The sequence below is a fragment of the Mizuhopecten yessoensis genome, unplaced genomic scaffold (genome assembly GCF_002113885.1).
Source record: "Mizuhopecten yessoensis strain PY_sf001 unplaced genomic scaffold, ASM211388v2 scaffold4761, whole genome shotgun sequence".
Classification (NCBI taxonomy): domain Eukaryota; kingdom Metazoa; phylum Mollusca; class Bivalvia; order Pectinida; family Pectinidae; genus Mizuhopecten; species Mizuhopecten yessoensis.
In genome coordinates this window covers 180,410-201,489 of record NW_018405708.1, presented here as the reverse complement: position 1 = coordinate 201,489, position 21,080 = coordinate 180,410, and the positions used below count along the sequence as shown (strand labels likewise).

The 21,080-nt window shown below is 36.5% G+C and overlaps 1 protein-coding gene across 8 annotated transcripts in view; it reads left to right on the top strand.

Moving 5' to 3' along the window:
- LOC110449660 (band 3 anion transport protein-like) overlaps positions 1-20,847 on the top strand; it is a 79,335-nt gene extending 58,488 nt beyond the window's left edge. For 7 of the 8 annotated variants that reach the window (XM_021496666.1, XM_021496667.1, XM_021496659.1 and 4 more), the window contains 13 exons: positions 4,395-4,581; positions 7,464-7,760; positions 8,543-8,735; positions 9,555-9,767; positions 10,511-10,659; positions 10,823-11,017; positions 12,008-12,325; positions 12,787-12,876; positions 13,306-13,472; positions 14,198-14,451; positions 15,391-15,560; positions 16,208-16,381; positions 18,445-20,847. In XM_021496666.1, coding sequence (XP_021352341.1) covers positions 4,395-4,581; positions 7,464-7,760; positions 8,543-8,735; positions 9,555-9,767; positions 10,511-10,659; positions 10,823-11,017; positions 12,008-12,325; positions 12,787-12,876; positions 13,306-13,472; positions 14,198-14,451; positions 15,391-15,560; positions 16,208-16,381; positions 18,445-18,525 — 2,488 coding nt within the window. In that variant the 3' untranslated portion in view covers positions 18,526-20,847. The remainder of the gene's footprint in view (positions 1-4,394; positions 4,582-7,463; positions 7,761-8,542; positions 8,736-9,554; positions 9,768-10,510; positions 10,660-10,822; positions 11,018-12,007; positions 12,326-12,786; positions 12,877-13,305; positions 13,473-14,197; positions 14,452-15,390; positions 15,561-16,207; positions 16,382-18,444) is intronic. The other variant, XM_021496664.1, reaches the window with a different exon arrangement.
- Positions 20,848-21,080: the final 233 nt, after the last annotated feature.

The window sequence follows — 21,080 nt, the reverse complement described above, 5'->3', positions numbered from 1 at the left end:
TGGTCACCATGGTGACAATGACACAGTGTGAATAATCGTACATTATTTACACTTTCTTTTTGTTCCTCTTGTAAACATTTAAACTGCTTTTACTTTCTTCCAAAAAGATAAATGCTACACAATCCAAAATTATTAGCCGATGTCCAACCATGTACTGTAGGACCACTTCAAGTGAAAGCTGTGGGATATATTGCTAAATTGTCTGTTGTTTGTTTATCTGTTGGCTGCGATGACAAATTTGAGATTATCTTATTTGTTTAATAATAAATATGATGTCACAAAATTAACAATGTTTATAAATAACATTGATGTCACAAAAGAGTTTTTCAAAGATAGCAGAGGGGATTTGTTGGGACTCGGAGAAATGATAATAACTTAAACTTTTGTTGTAGTTATTATTAACTTAAAAATAACTGGCACAGTTAAAAACAGTTGTTGGCTCGGGTTGCTGGTAGTATATATGTTTTGATAGACCCTCAGCCTACACCATTGTCCCTGGGTCTTCCTTGGTTGTGAGTCTGGTCTCCTGGTTCAACAAATTACATGTCTCCCTCAAACCCAGTCAACAACTGTATATGACTGCATGCCCTTCTAAAATTTAATCTGAAGCCTAGTTGTATCACTACCCGTCAATTCAGGATTGATCATTAGGGCCAATACATTTAAATGCTCAATAAAAACAACTGTACAATAAAAATGACATCAAATGAATGTAAAGGTAGCATCAACTTGAATAATGAAAGTAGGGACTCATAATTTTTTTAAAAGACCAACAGCTTGCAGATAGTTTTAAATTGTAGAGAGAGTTATTGTTTCGAAAAGAGATTCAAGACATGTAACGTTATTAAAGAAATTTTCTGGAGTGGACTGAAGGTCTAATAACAAGTGTTTTACTGTAAATGCTTCAAAATTAGGTGGTCAGCCCACCAATGGTCTCAAGTTCGAGGTAACATTTCAACCTCTTGCCTAGTTCAGATAAAGGAAGTAACAGGTGAGCAGTACAGGCCCCCTGGGACTCTTGTTAATTTACAGCACTAATCAAATATGTATTTTTGTTTCAATTTGTAAGCTAGTGTTTTTCACATAATTTGATGTTGATTAATTGTAGATATGATGGTTCTTGTAGCTATTTCACAATGGCTAGGAACAATCTTGTGTTTATTAGAATGCAGTGTGACTTAATGTTGCTAAATTTACTTCTTTTTCTTCAATTATACTGTATTTGAAGGAATGTAAATGTAAAGCAATACAATAATGACATATGTGGAAATTGTTTGCACCTGTTAATATAAGAAACAAGAAAAACTAGAAATAATTTGGGATAAGGGGATCTTCAGGAGAGAAGTGATTTGTAAGCTGGCTGACAACAAGGTTCTCTTTCCCCATCAGAGTATTGTATTTGCATGTGTTTGAAACTTACCAGAAGTTTCCTGATTGATACAGATTGATATATTGTATTTATACTGTTTCTTTGATCAATAGGTCTTGCATTTACTATTTTGTTTCATATTTCATATTTTAGGAAATCATCAAAAATATTGATATAATGTGGCTACACTATAAAAATGACATGAGTGATCAGATTTGTTTTCTGTGCCAAAAGTGGGTTGTCTTCTCCTGTTACAAGTTCTGTTGCCATTCCTTGTTGTTTGGATGGTCTCCTCATTCCAAAATAGTTTTGAGATGGGTTATTCCCCTTGATATGTGGGTTATTTCCCGTCACATACAAGTTAATTATCCCCCTTTTATATCAGAGTTACTCCCCCTGCCAAATGTGTTGTTTCTCCTGCCAACTCCCCCTTTTTATTTGTAAAAAAATTATAGAATTGAACTCGGTCACTGAGAAGTAATGCCTGACCTACTTCATAAAAGTTAAATTCTTAACGACATCAAAGTTAGCCAAGTCAATTGGATCGTCAAGCCAAATTGATGTGATCTTCGTTTGAGATATTTCTGGCATGAGTCACTCGTAGGAAGGTTAATAGACATGACTGATTGTTCACTTTAGGAGGAGGAACGATAGCACATTGCACATAGTTAAAAGTGCTTGCTGTATTTATATTCTGCAAAAAGCCCAGGGTGGCAAACACTTTCTCTAACTTAAAGATGGAGGTGGGCTGATGATGGGACGATTAATTAGCATTTATTAGCCCTAATAGCTATTGGTGGGCTTATTACTGGACATGGGCTTATTACAGAATAAAATGTAGAGGTTTATTAAGGTACCATGTCAGTGACAGGGGTCATCTTTCAAAATATTGACATGACTATTATTTAAAAAGAAAATATTGTTACAAAATAATGATTTTAACTTGTAACGCTGATTTGTGACATGAATTTATGACATTACTCGGATTCTTGACAACTTTCATGTAACCAGTATTTCTATTTTTCTAACAGTAGACCTGACCACGTATACTTTACAACGGTAGTAGTAGTAGTTCTGGTTTCCTTTGTTCTAAATATTTTCTTTGATTATCTTGAATTCACCATTATAGATGACGTATGTTTCACTGTTTCAGCATGNGCTGAGAGAGTTAGGGGGTGGGAGGACCAAGTCCAGATAGATAAATATTTCCTAAACATTAATGGTCTTTGTTAACAGGTAATATCCTTTTGGATAATCACTGAGCTGTATTACCGATGTAGACTATAAAGAAAATAACAGTGTTTACTATGGATTTTATTTGCATTTTGTCAGTTATATTCATGCATATTTTTGCACAATTACTGTTGTTGTTGTTTTTTTTTAATGTAGCAAAGCAAAAATATAGTGTTGTTATATATAAACAATGTTATTATATTTTATTATATTTACCTCAACAGACTTAAACAATGTTATATTATATTTACCTCAACAGACTAAAACGATGTTATTATATTTACCTTAACATACTAAAACAATGTTTATGTATTTACACCAATCGTAATCTCATTTTGACCACATTGCTTCACCTTGTTGATATATCTTGTGCTATGACGATTTATTTCTGTTTGTAATATTATAACTGTTGCAATATTCTCTTCAGGTTTGAAAATTGGCATAATTTTAAAATTTGGGGAGGGATGTAAAAGATCCATATCACTCTAGATCTGCAGAAAACATCTTGTTATTTGAAAGTATTGTTATACAGAACAGAAATTCATGAATAATAGCCTATGATCCCCTGGTATATTGTTGTACTGACATCTCTACAGGAAATTACATCGTAAGATTATTTATTTTATGTGAAATATTAAGCCTTAGTTTTTCTTACATCGTTTATCCTGTATAATTCATCAATGGTGATATTCCTTTATATTTTATCCTGTATTATTCATCATTGGCTATATTCCTTTATGTTTTATCCTGTATTATTCGTCATTGGTGATATTCCTGTATGTTTTATCCTGTATTATTCATCATTGGTGATATTCCTTTATGTGTTATCCTGCATTATTCGTCATTGGTGATATTCCTTTATGTTTTATCCTGTATTATTCGTCATTGGTGAGATTCCTTTATGTTTTATCTTGTATTATTCATCATTGGCTATATTCCTTTATGTTTTAGCCTGTATTATTCATCATTGGAGATATTCCTTTATGTTTTCTCCTGCATTATTCATCATTGGTGATATTCCTTTATATTTTATCCTGTATTATTCGTCATTAGTGATATTTCTTTATGTTTTATCCTGCATTATTCGTAATTGGTGATATTCCTTTATGTTTTATCCTGTATTATTCGTCATTAGTGATATTCCTTTATGTTTTATCCTGTATTATTCATCAATGGTGATATTCCTTTATGTTTTATCCTGTATTATTCATCATTGGTGATATTCCTTTATGTTTTATCCTGCATTATTCATCATTGGTGATATTCCTTTATGTTTTTTATCCGGAATTATTCGTCATTGGTGATATTCCTTTATGTTTTATCCTGCATTATTCGTCATTGGTGATATTCCTTTATGTTTTATCCTTCATTATTCATCATTGATGATATTCCTTTTTGTTTTATCCTGCATTATTCATCAATGGTGATATTCCTTTATGTGTTATCCTGCATTATTCATCATTGGTGATATTCCTTTATGTTTTATCCAATATTATTCATCATTGGTGATATTCCTTTATGTTTTATCCTGTATTATTCATCATTGGTGATATTCCTTTATGTTTAATCCTGTATTATTCATCATTGGTGATATTCCTTTATGTTTTATCCTGTATTATTCGTCATTGGTGATATTCCTTACAAAGTCAATAATTAATTTCTAAGATCTTGTTTCCTGAGTGATGTCTTGATGTCTTGATAGCATAGAAACACTGGTTCAGATATAATGAATGTTAGATTTGGTCTTGGATGACGTTGTTAATTTTTGTTTTTTACAATTCATTTCCTTTAGACATCAAGGAAACAAGCTGTCGTTGATTAAGTCATTTTCCTCGGCGAGTTTTGGGAAAAGTTCATCGTCAAACTCTATCCCGATGCTGGAGCGTCGTGACAATAAGGCTGACAAGGTCAATGGAAAAGGCATGAAATTTGAGGCAAAGGACCTGCAGTTCGTCAAGGTTGATGTAGACAATAACATGGTGGGTCAAAGGTCAAAGTTTGTGTTTAAATGGTGGTTACAAACAACTTTATTAGGTACTGGGTGATATGGGGACATTTTCTTTATCTATTTTCTCTTCTTTCTAAACAAGTTTTCTTCCTAATGTCTCCCTTGACAATGCCTCACTTTTGGCCTTTAGTTGAGTGTTCCCCTGTGAGGAAGGCTTTGGGTTCTGTCCCCTGGCCGAGACATACCAGAGTCTGTAAAAACAGTAGTTTCTACTCCTGCTTAGCGCTCAGCAATTTTGGAGTGGGACGACTGGTTCGCCCGTTATCAGTATAATGTGACTGAGTGGCCATGGGGTGTCCTGCTGGGTGTCTTCGGCAGTTTGTTTCAGTGAGGTAGCACGAGGCATCAGTTCTGCGCTATCACAAGGAGACAAACACTAACATATCACAGCCTCCCAAAATACACATGCATACACTACACAGATGCATCTTGCACACAGGGGAGGCCGTCCTTAAATGACCATAGCTGTTGATAGGACGTTAAACAATACTAAACCTAACCATTCTGTTCTCTCTGCAGTGATGGCATCCTGAAGGTATTTCTGAAACTGTTCTTATTCTATTTCTTTTATTACGCACATTAGTAGCGTTTAGTGGACACTGCCGACATCTGTACAATTCATATAAAGACCCTGGTTAGATCACAGTCTAATAAGAGTTCCCTAACATCATTCTTAAAACACTCCTAAGGGTGGGTGCACTCTGTATTGACTATTGTGTTGCTTAAGAATGCTTTTTTCTGGGGTCGTATCATTCAACTTTTAACATAAATATCATGTCAGATATCTCTAATTAAATTCACAAATGATAATTTGTTGTTTTGAAAAACATAGAACGTACCTTAGTATAATCTCTTTAAATTTATTGCAGTACCAAGTGGGAATTGAAGTGAGAGTCTAATATTAAAGAAATCCCCAAAACACAAAAATCAGATATCTCCAAAACAGATCCAATTGGGGAAAAAATAAACATATTTGTGCATGCATGTACATGCATGCCCACCTAATTGTGATGGACTTCACTATAGCTTCACAGTTCTAAAATACCCCTATGTACCAGAATCTCAACCCATCAAAAGCCAAGACAATTATCTGGCCATCCTATTAAATTGGAAACAATTGGGTAGAGCTTGCAGTATCATTATGTACCTACTGCTTTCCATTTAAGTAAATGTGGTCAGAAAACAAATTCTTTCCCAATGGCCCAATGGAAAGTAGGCATTTATATTCCTAAATCGACCTTAAATTTCTGGTGAAGAATTTTCTTATTTAATTTCGATGTAGTTGCATGTGAAATATGTAGTACTGCTAGACATGTGTAAACCACATGCTTCAAGTCAATTTTCCTTTGTAAATATCTGTCTAAGGAGGTGTAATTCAAAAACCTAAGTGTGCATTTCTAAAGAAAGTGTAGATTAAAAATGTACATTTATTTTACACTCTTAGGTTACTGAGCATCAATATACATTTTTAGCTCACCTGGCACCAACGGCCAAGTGAGCTTATGCCATGGTGCAGCGTCCGTCGTCCAGCGTCAATATTTAACTTTAAACAACTTCTTCTTAATAATCAAAAGGCCTAGGGTGATGATATTTGGACAAAAGCCAACTGAGGTAAAGGGCTATCAAGTTTGTTTAAATAAATGACCTTCGCCTATTTTCAAGGTCACAGGGGTCAAAATAGGTTTAAAACTTTAAGCAAATTCTTCTGAATAACCAAAATGCCTAGGGTGATGATATTTGGCCAAAAGCATGCTGGGATGAAGGGCTACCAAGTTTGTTCAAATGAATGACCTTCATCCATTTTCAATGTCATAGGGGTCATTTGTCTTAAAAAATCTTTATACAACTTAATCTGAATAACTAAAGAGTCCTATGATAATGATATTTGGCCAGAAACATGCTAGGATCAAGGGCTACCAAGTTTGTTCATATGAATGACCTTTACTTATATTCAAGGTCATGCACAGGGGTCAAATATGTTAAAAACCTTTAAACAACTTCTTCTCAATAACCAAAAGGCCTAGGATGATGCTATTTGACCAGAAGCATGCTGCGATGAAGGGCTTCCAAGTTTTTTCAAATGAAGAACCTTGACACAAGGTCACAGGTCATAGGTCAAGGTCACAGGAGTGAAATATTTTTAAAACCTTTAAACAACTTCTTCTCAATAACCAAAAGTCCTAGGAGGATGATAGTAGCATGCTAGGATAAAGGTCAACCAGGTTTATTCAAATGAATGAAATTTACTTGTATTCAAGGTCACTGGGGTCAAATATGTTTAAAACCTTTAAACGACTTCTCAATTAACCAAAGGCCAAGGTTGATGATATTTGGTTATTAACGGGCTGAGATGAAGGGCTACAAATTTTGTCAAAATGAGTGACCTTCGCCCATATTCAAGGTCACAGTGGTCAATATATGTTAAATCTTTAAATGACTGTATAACCAATAGGTCCAGGGTTAGGATATTTTGCCAAAAGCATGCTGGGTTGGAAGACTTTAAACTCTGTACAACCTAATGTCCTTGTTCGACATTCAAGGTCACAGGCGTCATATGTTTAAATCTTTGTAAAGGTTCTTTTGAATCAAACACTGATATTCTGCCTGTAGCTGTATTTTAGTCAACTTTAAAGATTACAAGTGTGCATTTAATACCAGGTGAGCATTTCAGGCCTATTGGGCCTCTTGTTTACTTACATTTAAGTTAGTGTAGATTTATTTTACACTGTCAGGTTGACTCATTCACCCCTGAAGACATAATTGAACCCTTTCAGTTCAAAGGTTGAATTAGTCAATTATGAAATTTAAGGTGTGAATGACATAAAAACTTACCTCGAAATTATTTTCCAACAGCAGACTGACGGTGTTCACATTGGCATTACCACTCCGGAGAGCACCCAGCGAAATATACGGGACATCACACGTCGTATCCCAAAGGGTGCCGAAGCTATCACAGTACTGGTAGGGTCGGTCGACTACCTTGACACACCTACCATGGCCTTTGTCCGGTTGGCTGAAGGACAGATACTTGAAAATCTGACTGAAGTGCCGCTCCCAGTTCGGTTCCTGTTTATATTGCTTGGGCCAGAGGAAACATCCATGGATTATCACGAAGTTGGACGATCAATATCTACGCTGATGTCCAATCAGGTAAGGTCTTCAAACAATAATTCAGCACTTGTCTTTGAAAAATGTGTGAAATTTTATAAAATATAGATAGAGATTTTATATAAAAATAATCTTTCTTTATTTTACAACAATTAGGAAACAAGTTATTTCAACGTATATCAAACACTCTGTTAGCTCAGATATTAGCACTTAAGGAGTCTTAACGTGGGGAGAAACTGGAGTACCCAGAGAAAACCTACATGATCAGGCAGGTGACCACATACCTTTTCAATTGTGATATCAGATTGCTGGTGAAAGGCAAGTGCACAATCCACTGCACCACCCGACCAACCGTGTAGATATGGAGATAACACTTCAGATTCCTACAGTGCTTGTTTATATTAAGTGTTAAAAAACTAGGATAGGCATTAAAATCAGTGGAAAGAATGGAAATTGAAAATTACTGTATGCTGAGAAATTTTTGCCCAGTCAAACTTTCGCCCTTTGCCTGACTATTCCATATTTGTCCAGTGTTAATTTCGCCTTTTACATTGAACTACTGTGCACATTATGTTGTTAACTGATGTCTGCTGTAATGATAAATTCAGCCTCAAAAAGGGAAAATTAAACTGCAGCGAAAATTTCCCAGAATGCAATAGACATATTTTATTATCAGCTAAAATATGAGTTTTTAAAAAATATAATGCATCAAAGTTATTGGCTTTGCATAAGGAACTGTAAGTCAACAATAAAGGAGAAAATGGAATCAGACTTGATCAATGATAATTATTTCGTAAAATTTATTTGACATTTGTCCATCTCAGGACTTCCACGATGTGGCGTACCGAGCAGAGTCCCGCGGGGAGATACTGCACGCCATCAATCAGTTCCTCGACGAGTCGATTGTGCTGCCCCCTGGTGACTGGGACCAGAAAACACTTCTCCCAATCGCAGAAATGAACAAGAAAAGGGCAAGACAAAGGAAGAGGAAGAAACAGAAGGAAGAGGAAAAGAAAGGTCTGCACTCTTAAATGATTCATGACTGTATAACTTTGACTGGTACACCATTGTTAGCTCCCTTCAAAAGTTCCTTTAATAAAGTTATTGCAAGAAATAAAAACTTTCCCATTATCAAGGAGAATTCAAACACCACCCTGTCTTATTTCTGTGTATGAAGAGTTTAATATCTCCTACTCCTGGAGAAATAAACATATTATTTCCAAAAAATAGACAGTGTATACTATTCATTTTTCAGTTGAATTGGTATTTTAAACAAAATGGTTGTTTTCCATACTTTTTAAAATGTTTTTAAAAGAAAGTTATTTTTGTAGTTTTACCCCTATCTTAGTCAGACCCACAGAAAACAACTTAAGGCCATATTTCAATCTTAACTGTTAAATACTATATTCTGTAGGTAAGGTGATGCACACAATTAAAACAGGAGAAAATTCAAAAGTCACAGAGCTCAAAAACTGTCTTGTCGGTACCAATTTCTTCTGCGAATTGTATCTAATCTAAAGTGATGTATTCTGGGTGAGATGGTTTTGAAAAATAAGATTAAATCTGTCATTATTCTCAAAAAGTTAAATGGATATATATGCAGTGCCTTCACCTATCTTTGTCGCCAAGTAGAAAAGGATTTTAGAAAAAAGCTGTCTTTCTACCCTGAATGACACGATAATTCTAACGAGCGAGAACTGGTTTGGCATCACTTCCTCTTCTTTAAATGTCACCCATATCTTTTAATGCAGACGTTAAAGATTGGTGTTAGCTGCATTTATAGGTTTTACAAAAAAAAAAATAGTGATTATCCTTTTATATAAATTTATTTTTCAGCATTGTTAAAGAAAGTAGAGGCGGAGAAGATCCCGTCAGACCCCCTGAAGAGGACGGGCTGTATATTTGGCGGTCTGATCAATGACGTGCGACGTAGGTACCCTTACTATATCAGCGACTTCACTGACGCTCTCAACGTCCAGTGTGTGGCAGCGTTTGTGTTCATCTTCTTTGCCTGCTTTGCTCCTTGCATCGCCTTTGGAGGTCTCCTTGGTATGTAAAAATTACAACGTGCCTGTGAGCTTTTATAGTGTTATCTCATCCATGTGTCCATTAAACAATATCTTCTGAATAACCAAATGGGCGATAGAGTGACACATTTCGCCAGTATCATGCTGGGATGAAAGACTATCAATTTCTTCAAATAAATGACCTTGACCCACTTTTAAGGTAATAGTTTTCAAATGCGTCAAGCTTTTAATGACTTCTTCTTATGTTAAGCGTTTTTCAGGTATCCTTCTCTTGGTACATTAGTCATTACTGTATATCGATAACTTTTCGGTGCAATTTTATTTTTCCCTTTTTTGTACCCCATTAGTAAACAATAGAATATACAAAAATGTGAAGTGCGAATTCAAAATTTTGCAAAAATGTTTTTTACTGTTGTAAAAGCCCTTTTGCAAGCCTCAGGTTTGACCCAATTTGAAAAACACTTAGGTAGAATTTCCCTATCCAGCGATCCTGGATATGAAAGAGTGTCATATTATTTACTACAAGAGCAATAAATATTTCATTATACCAAAATAAAACAATATTACAACAACAGTTTGACTTGACTTAGCTGTTATCTGCTTCAGTCAATCAGATTCAGTTGTGGTGGCTCTAGTTCTCGTTTATCTAATGAGATGCATTGTTTCATAGATCAACTGTAGTAATACCAATGTAAGATATGGTCTTCAGGATGAGACTGAATCTGTATATCGGAGTCAGTAATGAGAGGTTCTATAATGTTTCAGAGGAGAAGACGGGAGGCTATATGGGAGTAACAGAGACGGTGGTCAGTACATCTCTGTGTGGGATCATATTTGGATTGTTTGCCGGTCAGCCCCTTATGATAGTGGGAGCTACAGGTCCGGTTCTAGTCTTCGAACAGTCCTTATACAAAGTAAGTACCTGGTATACTCATTTAATTTTGTTTTTTAAAAATCAGAAATTTCTAAAACAATTTTCTTTTTCCATTTATTGAAGACACAAGCTGGGCCTATCTCGTGTGGAAATACTCTAATTATTTTTGTTTAAATTTAAGTGTGTCGTTGTTTTGATTTCAGTTCTGTAAAAGTAACTCCATCGAGTTCCTCACAATGCGGGTGTGGATTGGATTCTGGGTAATGATGATCTCGGCCATCGTCGTGGCGTTGGAGAGCAGCTTTCTGGTTCGATACATCACCCGATTTACTGAGGAAATCTTCGCCATTCTCATCTCTCTCATCTTTATCTTTGAAGTCATTAAAAAACTTGATAAAGTAAGTCAAGTAAACAGGTCAGTTTTGTGATTTGACTTTTGATCAGTAAACAGTGTTTTACATTATCATGCAATGACCCTGACCTTCAGCTCAAGGTCAAAGTTAGAGGTCAAGGGTCCAGAACGTTTTGTGGTGAAATTCTTACGAAGAAAACAATATGATCCACTTAAAATAAATGGAAATATTTTGATGGAAATGTGTACCTATATTATCACCATTATACAATACTTTTAAAATCTCGAAAATATAGCCTGATTTAACAAAAAAAGTGCTGGCTTTGAAAGTAAGCCAGGATTCCTTGCAGTCTAATATATCTGGAAAGAGGCAAGCTTCGAAAATAGGGAAACCTCAAAATTCCCATCTTTCTAAGATAGTTGACCTTGTAAATAAAGGATCTTTGGGGTTTAAAAAAAAAATAAAAAAAATATCGGCTATATTTTGATTTCCAATTGTTTTATGTCTTGGTTGCTTCTAGTAATAATGATATCAAAGCATGAAAAAAAGCCAGTTTACATCACATAGAAATTTTGTACAGCTATAATATAATCAATACATTTTGATAACTTTACAGACTGCTTGCTTCTTCATGGCATGATGAAATTAGATGGTCTATATATATACAATGTATTTTGATGAATTGTACAATAAACGTGTTTCATGTTGAATTTATCTCAACTTAATTCATAAAGTTATGAATGAACTGTTATAGCAAGATTGAACTCTTATAATTATATAACCATTAGATCATTTACTAAGTATTTTAGTACAGAAATGTGTCTCACTGACCAGTACTAGTGTTAGTAGATCTCTGTGATCCTTATGTATGTTTTGTTGTTGATGTCATATCCATGAGGTCAAAGGCCAATCCAATGAAATTCATGGGCAATGAACCAAGCTGCATTTAGCTTGTTCATTGAGTTCAACTTTAACACATATCAGAATATTTTGAAGTACAGAAAGATTGTCATGAAACCACACGTTATTTTTCAGACATTTGCGTATCATCCTTTACTGCCATTGGAGAATTATTGTAAGGATTTTGGATGCAAAGCTGGCAACGGATCTGTTTTGTACAACGGCTCTCTGTATTTGTACACAAACACTTCCAACGCAAATTTGACATCAGATCTTGTCTACAGTCACCCCAACAGCTCCGATCACCATGACGACGAGGATGATGAGGGTCATCATAAATACACACTTCCTCAACCAAATACAGCACTGATGTCCTCCATCCTAACTATCGGCACTTTCCTGGTCGCCCACTTCCTCAAGATCTTCAGGAACAGTAAATTCTTAGGGCGAAGTGTATGTATAAGCTGGGATTATACGATATATTTTTGTAAGGATGTAGGGAACACATGCTAGGATAAAGCCTTATAAGATACAATGTATGGGAAAAAAAGATGAAGTGCATATGTCAAAGGGTGAATTGTTTTACTGCTAGGTTGAACAATTTGTATGTTTTGATAAAGAGAATATTTACTGGGATATATGTATGTATGAACAGGTGTATTTAGGTTTGTTTATCCTCATTATTCCAGGGGTTACACTCACGTACACTCTCTGCACCTCTTGAATATATATGTCATAGCAAAATTGAAGGCATGTGACTAGACATTTTAATGGTCTCGGGTAAAAAATCCTGACTAAGGCTGATACCTGTCCTTTGAAGATTAAAGAGAAACTTGCCTAATCAAAAGACTGGACAAGTCCAGTTTGAATATGTAGGGGTGTATGAGTTAAGATTTTTATTTATTTTTTTGCAGGCCAGGAGAGCTCTGGGTGACTTTGGGATAGTGATATCCATTATCCTCATGGTACTGCTGGATTACTCTATGCAAGATATATATACACAGGTCAGTCTGGAAATATTTTTATTGTTGTTAACTCATTCACCCCTGAAGACACATTTGAACTCTTCCAATTCAAATATTGGAATAGTTCATTATGAAATTTCAGGGATGGATGAGTTAAGTGACCTGCAGCCTCCTGTGAGTCAAAACCACAAAAGTTTCTCAATATTTTGTATTGCTAATTTCACTTTAAACAGTCATTTTAGGACCAATTAACCGTATGACCTTGACATATATACTGAGGTAATAAAAGTTATACAGGGAAGTCTATTGCCCTATAACAGCACATCTTAATTGATTGACTATTTGGTACTTATATAAAATACCAATAAGTTGTTGAAAGGACTTAAAAATATGGATTGTTTTCTAAGATCATAGAGATCCCATGCAGTGTTATTTCCACATCATTCTGTAATTTATTTTTTATTTCAGAAACTGGCAATTTCTAACACCTTTGAACCAACATCACCTAATAAGCGGGGTTGGTTTGTACACCCACTAGGAACAAAGAAGCCAATCCAGGCCTACATCATCTTTGCCTCATTTATTCCAGCATTCCTGATTTTCATTTTGCTGTTTCTGGAAACCCAGATCACTGAGTATGTTCTACAAAAACAATTATCTTTTTTTTTTACATGCCTACAAAAATGTCATATTAAGGGTATATGATACCTGTGTAGTTGCAGCGCACATTTCCTTTCATAAGACTTCTAGAGACTTTCATAATAAGAAACATGTAAAACATTTTGCATAAATAGTAATTTTGGGCTTGGTTAATTTATAAATGACACATTTGAAGGTATGAAACAATTGATGACACATCTGAAAAGGTGTGCAAAAATTGATGACACATCTGAAAAGGTGTGCAAAAATTGATGACAGAGTTGAAAGGTACACAACAATTGATGACACATTTAAAAGTTGTGCACAAACTGATGACACAGTTTAAAAGTACACAACAATTAATGACTCATTTAAAAGCTGCACAACAATTGATAACGCATTTGAAATGTGTACAAACATTAGGGACACAGTTGAAAGGTACAAAAGAATTTATGATGAGGTATACAAAGATTAATGATACTGTTTATTATAAGGTGTGCATTTCAATACAAACATTGATAACAATTGGTTAATGTAAACGGTTTAGAGGGAGATAACTCTTTACAGAAATAGTATAATGTGTTCACAAGGGTGTAGCCTTAAAAAAATCTTTGACTTCTATACATATTATCTTGATTGTACATACTATGACATGGTTATTTGTTCTTTCATGTTGAATTAAAATGTGCAATAACTAAATATGTTATCATTGCTGTTACAGAATGATTTTGAACAAGAAAGAGTTAAAGATGCGGAAGGGTTCTGGGTTCCACCTTGACCAGTTATTAATGGGCATGATGACATTTGTGTGTGCCTTGTTTGGCCTACCCTGGATGTGCGCCGCCACAGTGCGTACCATCGCTCACACATCGGCTCTCAGCGTCATGAGTCGCACACATGCTCCTGGTGAAAAACCGAAGCTTGTGGAAGTCAAAGAACAAAGAGTTACCAATATCCTTATGAATGCCATGATAGGTAAGAATCCTTCATTTTGATTGGTTGACGAGGTACAAAGGACCTAGATTTAAAAGTTTGTATTAAAGATTTGTCAGAATGTCATCAATGTACAAGTAAACTTAACAATATTCATCAGATTTGTGTTATGTAAAATATGCTCTTTATGTCGATGATCATTTGTTGCCCTTCTGCCAAACATTAACAGCTTTGTCCAATCCTCATTTTAGGAAGATAAAAATCTTGATAACATTCCTTATTGGAAAAAAGACCTAAGATTCATTGCAGTCAAAAAATATATCGGAAAAAATACAAAAAGTCTGACTTCGGTAATAAAACAACCGTAAAACCACAAATTCAAGGTTTTGTCCATGCAGTCAAATAGTTGTCCTTTACAGATAAAATCCATGTTGGCCTAGTGTTAATTTCACCCTCCACATGTTATCACTAATAGAATGTATATTGTGTACCAATGATATATTCACCCTCATGGGGGGGAGGCGAAATTGTTGAAAGTTAATAAAGTGAACATGTTATGGTATATAATATATAGATGGACACAAAAATAAGACAACACTGAAAATAAGCTGACAACAAAAATAAGACAACACTGAAAAAAAGCTGACTACAAAAATAAGACAACACTGAAAATAAGCTGACTAATAAAATAAGTCAACACTGAAAATAAGCAGACTACAAAAATAAGACAACACTGAAAATAATTTGACTACAAAAATAAGACAACACTGAAAATATACTGACTGGACAAATAAAACAACACTGAAAATAAGCTAACTGCAAAAATAAGACAACACTAAAAATGAGCTGACTGCAAAAATAAGACAACACTGAAAATAAGCTAGCTTTAGAAAAGAAGCATATGATTCCTTACTTAAAAGGGAAACAAGTCAGTGTGTCATCAAGGTTTTAGGGTATATATCTTACCTGTTACTGTTACAGGTGTGTCCCTGACCTGGGGTCCCCTTCTACAGGCGATTCCTCTGGCCGTGCTGTTTGGAGTCTTCCTCTACCTTGGAGTGTCCTCGTTAAGCGGTGTCCAGATGTTCAAACGAATGAAACTGCTCTTCATCCCGAACAAGTATCATCCCTCCACCAGCTACGTCAGACGGGTTAGTGGAAACTTGTCTTTCTTAATTTCTTTATCATAATAGTTTCCAAGTTTTAACCTGCCACAGGGGTCACCCGCAACTTGTAGATTAAACTTCCTTAGGCTCAAATTAAGAACATGTCTTTAAGGTTCCTTTATTCATTACAAGTGTTTTTGCTTTACTGTACATATTGTGATCATACATTTGAAATATTGGTTGGTTTAACTTTGGTTAAAAAAAATAAAAAAAAATAAAAAAAATCTCAGGGCCTGTATTTGTGAAACTATCTTTATAATCAAACTCAGATTCTGTGCTTAAACCAAATTACTTTTTCTGGTGATAAATTATTCAAAGTTAACTTTTTCCCCAATGATTTGATGGAAATTAGAAGACAAATAATATACGTTTCTTTTCGATGCATGTGTTTGTGATTTCAGCATTTTAAAATAATGTTGGTTTTACCTAAAAGTTCATTCTTGAACATGAGGATAATTTTATGACTACAGGCCAAGTGCCTAGTTTTATTAGATATTGCCCAATAGCTATAAAGCTAAGGAAGATATATTAGGAAGTCTTGGAAATTTTCCTTAAACTTTATGTAAACTGTATCTGTTTTGACAAGCCATCCTCAGGTAAGAGTGATGTGTTTCTGGGTTTTACCTGTACAGGTGAAGACAATAAAGATGCATCTGTTCACCGTAGTCCAGGTCGTGCTACTAGTCCTGCTACTGATCGTCAAACTCTCGGCAGCCGCTCTCGCCTTCCCGCTGTTTGTCATACTGTTGATTCCTCTCCGACTCAAACTTATGGGATACGTATTCACACCCAGTGAACTAGAAGTGGTATGTATAAGGCTACTATTTAATTCTTACTTGCTTCAGTGAAAGGTGAGGACGATGACGCTCAGCACATTAGTCTGTTTGTTTGTTTATTGGTAATCTACTGATGCTACCAGGGTACATCTGTTATACTCATCACCTAAATTTGCTAAATTGTGTGTGAGAACCTGTTTAGATGGCAAAGTGTTTCATACTGAAAAACGTGTCTTGTGTGTCACAATATATGGAGTTACGACACATTTTAGACTGAACTTAGTCTAGAGATGGGGTATCTATGGGTTCCTTGGAATACTTTGACTTTTTTATTAGCTCACCTGGTCCGAAGGACCAAGGTGAGCTTATAATTATGCCATACCGTTGCGTCCGTCATCCGTACGTCAACAATTCCTTTAACGAATTCTTCTACTTAACCACTGATTGGAATTCAATAAATTTGTCTGGAAGCATCCCTAGGTGGTGGGGATTCAAAATTGTACAAATGGTGGGGCTGACCCCCGAGGGGGCTGGGGGCGGGGCCACAAGGGGTCAATTTGGCTATATTGCTTTAAGCGACTTCTTCTCTAGAACTAAGAGGTGGATATCAACCATATTTGACTGGAAGCATCCCTAGGTGGTGGGGATTCAAAATTGTACAAATGATGGGGCTGACCCCCCAGGGGGCTAAGGGGCGGGGCAAAAAGGGGACAATTTGGCTATACTGCTTTCAGCGACTTCTTCTCTGGAACTGAGAGATGGATATCAACCATATTTGACTGGAAGCATCCCTAGGTGGTCGAGATTCAAAATTTTACAAATGGTTGGGCTGACCCCTCAGGGGGCTGAGGAGCGGGGCCAAAAGGGGGCAATTTGGATATATTGCTTTAAGCAACTTCTTCTCTAGAACTAAGTATTGGATATCAACCATATTTGACTGGAAGCATCCCTAGGTGTCAGGGATTCAAAATTGTGCAAATGATGGAGCTAACCCCCCAGGGTGCTGAGAGGCGGGCAAAAAGGGGTCAATTCGGCAATATTACTTCATGTGACTTCTTCTCTGGATCTAAGAAGTGGTTATCAACCATATATGACTGGAAGCATCCCTAGGTGGTGGTGATTCAAAATTGTACAAATGGTGGGGCTGACCCCACGGGCTAAGGGGTGGGGCCAAAAAAAGTGTATTACTTGGAAATGGTTGAGATCCCCACCCTATAACGGTATATACAATTGCTGAGTGTAAAGAAATGATTGCACATATGCTTCCAGGATGGCCTTGGGGACTGCTCCACCCTACGAGACTTAACCCCTGGGTCATAACTTTTAAACGGTTGAGATCCCCACCCCAAAACTATATATACAAATGCTGGGCAAAAAGAGACAAATGCAGTTACGATATTAGAATTGATCCTGGGGTCTGGCCACAACCCGAGGGACCTAGTTTCTGAGTCAAAGCTTGGAAACAGTTGAGATCCCAACCCCATAACCATACATAAAATTGCTGGACATAAAAACTCTGATACAGATATGCTACAAGGATTGGCCTTGAGGTCTGGCATATTCCCTTGATTTCATTCAGAGAATATTTTACCATGATTGCTTTGGTATCCAGGTGAGCGATACAGGCCCTCTGGGCCTCTTGTATAATATCCATTTCTCCTTCCTTTGGTCTGTATTTGTTCAGTGCCGTAAAAGAAAAGGTCATTGCTTTTGAAAAGTGCTATTTCTGTGTGATAAAAAAACCTATTCTGGTTAATTAAGTTGGCAAATAATGTATCATTTGCTGAATTAACTACAGCAGGTGTTTTTTTCATCAGGTGAGGTCACTTTGAAAGAGATCTACGTGAGGAGGTTATAGGGGCTTGTGTTCCATGTATACGTACTTTATATATACATGCAGTTAGTTCTGGCTTTTCTATTTTCTTGCAATTGGATCTTTTGTATTCAAATGAATGGTTGTCTCAAAAACTTCTTAATTCACCATTAATAGTCTGAATGACTATGTCCTTGTTATAAGCTAGTTCTGACCATTCAAATTTCTTGCATTTGTCTTTTTTGTATTAGAATGAATGATTGTCTTTTCCTTTTAACAGCTTGATAAAGAGGAAGAGGATAGCGATTGTGATGATGAAGACGATCCTGACTTTTACCAGCAGGCTCACATGCCTGTGTAGTCACTGGACAGATGTCCAGGTTCACCAAAACGTATACACGTAGTCTGGCGTCGTCTCAGGAGTACCCGATTCAGCAAATATAGGGTCCAGGGGACTGCTGTTCAGTGCTGTCTGAGAAATGCACTTTGTTTACAAAATACAAGCAGGATATATACCATCTTCTCTGTTTTGTATCAATAAGCAAACTTTTGTACAAAGCAACATTACTGTGATACAATAGAAAAAGTGGAAATGGGTTACAAAGCACTGGTTGAACACTGGAACGATCAGACCAGTTTGGGGCTTGGTTAACAAAGCAAAAAAACAAAACTTAAATGTTACCGTGGGTAGTTGTCAAAGTCTTGTGAACAGTTTTGAGTTTCATCAAATTGAGTTTTCTGTAATCAGCATTGATTGTCGTCATCGCTATTTTCATGACGGTATTATCGACGAGATTTTATTTTTTTGGCATTAAATATCTTGCGAAAATTTTCATGAAAGTGATGTAAATTTTATCACATAAATATTGAATTCCATCAAGTCGATGTCAGATTTCATCCTTTAATGTAAGCAAACATGCCATGAACTCCACAAACCCATACAAAGATTGTCAAAGGTATATATATATATACATAGGGGAACCATATTCACTTTCCTCATCCATGTATATAAGTATTAGACTCAAACAACATTTGAAACTGTTATTTTGTGTTTACTTTTGATTATTCCTTGTTTTTGTTTTGGATTTTTTTGTATACTATTTGTAATCTTAAATGAATTCAATTCATACTGGGTATGTTTCCATCTCAACCAAAGTTTAACAGTTTGATTTAAATTGCTTTAAAATAAAAGGTTGAATTTTAGTTTTGTTTCCAAATCAAGCTTCTGTGTGATGAATTCCACGTCGGTGTAGGACAATTATTTTACTTCAATGTTGTTTAAGTTAAAAGAATTAAATTCTTGTATAATTTAATGAATTTAAGATAATTTTGTTATATTTTTTATTGTATTCAGACTTGATATTTTTCAAAATAGTCATGGATTGTTTGAATATGAGGATTGAAGGTATTATCATGATGCCATTAGCATGGAGTAGAATGTGTCAGTTTTGTTTGTGTGGTTGGAAGAGCCACATGGAAGCGTTCAAGCTTTATGAGTAAAATTTTGTTTCCAATTTTCTAGGTTTGAAATATGTTCATGTCATCAGGAATTTAAGGAAACAATGAAGGTTCAAATTAATGACGTTTTATCTGCAGCTGTCTACACAAATATAAGGAGCTCAAATGACCGGAAGAAACCTACTGTATAGTGCTAAACCAAACAAGTTCTGTACTGTACTGATAATTGTTTAGAGTGTGTCGAAAAAATTTGTCCGTAGTTATTTCTTTGTCATTGCTTTATCAACAAAGGTGAGCATAGTAGCGATTTCAGCTACAATACCTAAACTTAACTGTTGTCCTGCAAGGATGTGCTGAGTACCGAATCATGTTGTTGTGTGACTAAAAGACATCTCACCTAGACACACACAGCAAACCTAGGCCCATCTCACCTAGACACACACAGCAAACCTAGGCCCATCTCGCCTAGACACACACAGCAAACCTAGGCCCATCTCGCCTAGACACACACAGCAAACCTAGGCCCATCTCGCCTAGACACACACAGCAAACCTAGGCCCATCTCGCCTAGACACACACAGCAAACCTAGGCCCATCTCGCCTAGACACACACAGCAAACCTAGGCCCATCTCGCCTAGACACACACAGCAAACCTAGGCCCATCTCGCCTAGACACACACAGCAAACCTAGGCCCATCTCGCCTAGACACACACAGCAAACCTAGGCCCATCTCGCCTAGACACACACAGCAAACCTAGGCCCATCTCGCCTAGACACACACAGCAAACCTAGGCCCATCTCGCCTAGACACACACAGCAAACCTAGGCCCATCTCGCCTAGACACACACAGCAAACCTAGGCCCATCTCGCCTAGACACACACAGCAAACCTAGGCCCATCTCGCCTAGACACACACAGCAAACCTAGGCCCATCTCACCTAGACACACACAGCAAACCTAGGCCCATCTCGCCTAGACACACACAGCAAACCTAGGCCCATCTCGCCTAGACACACACAGCAAACCTAGGCCCATCTCACCTAGACACACACAGCAAACCTAGGCCCATCTCACCTAGACACACACAGCAAACCTAGGCCCATCTCACCTAGACACACACAGCAAAACTAGGCCCATCTCACCTAGACACACACAGCAAACCTAGGCCCATCTCACCTAGACACACACAGCAAACCTAGGCCCATCTCACCTAGACACACAGCAAATCTAGGCCCATCTCATCTAGACACACAGCGCAAAACTAGGCCCATCTCACCTAGACACACACAGCAAAACTAGGCCCATCTCACCTAGACACACACAGCAAACCTAGGCCCATCTCACCTAGACATCCGGTTCAACAGGATTGTCTTTTATTTAATGTAACCTTTTAGGGTATAAACCGTCGCGGACCTGCAAATGTTAATGCAGGCCTTGCAAGGCTTTGTCAAGGCT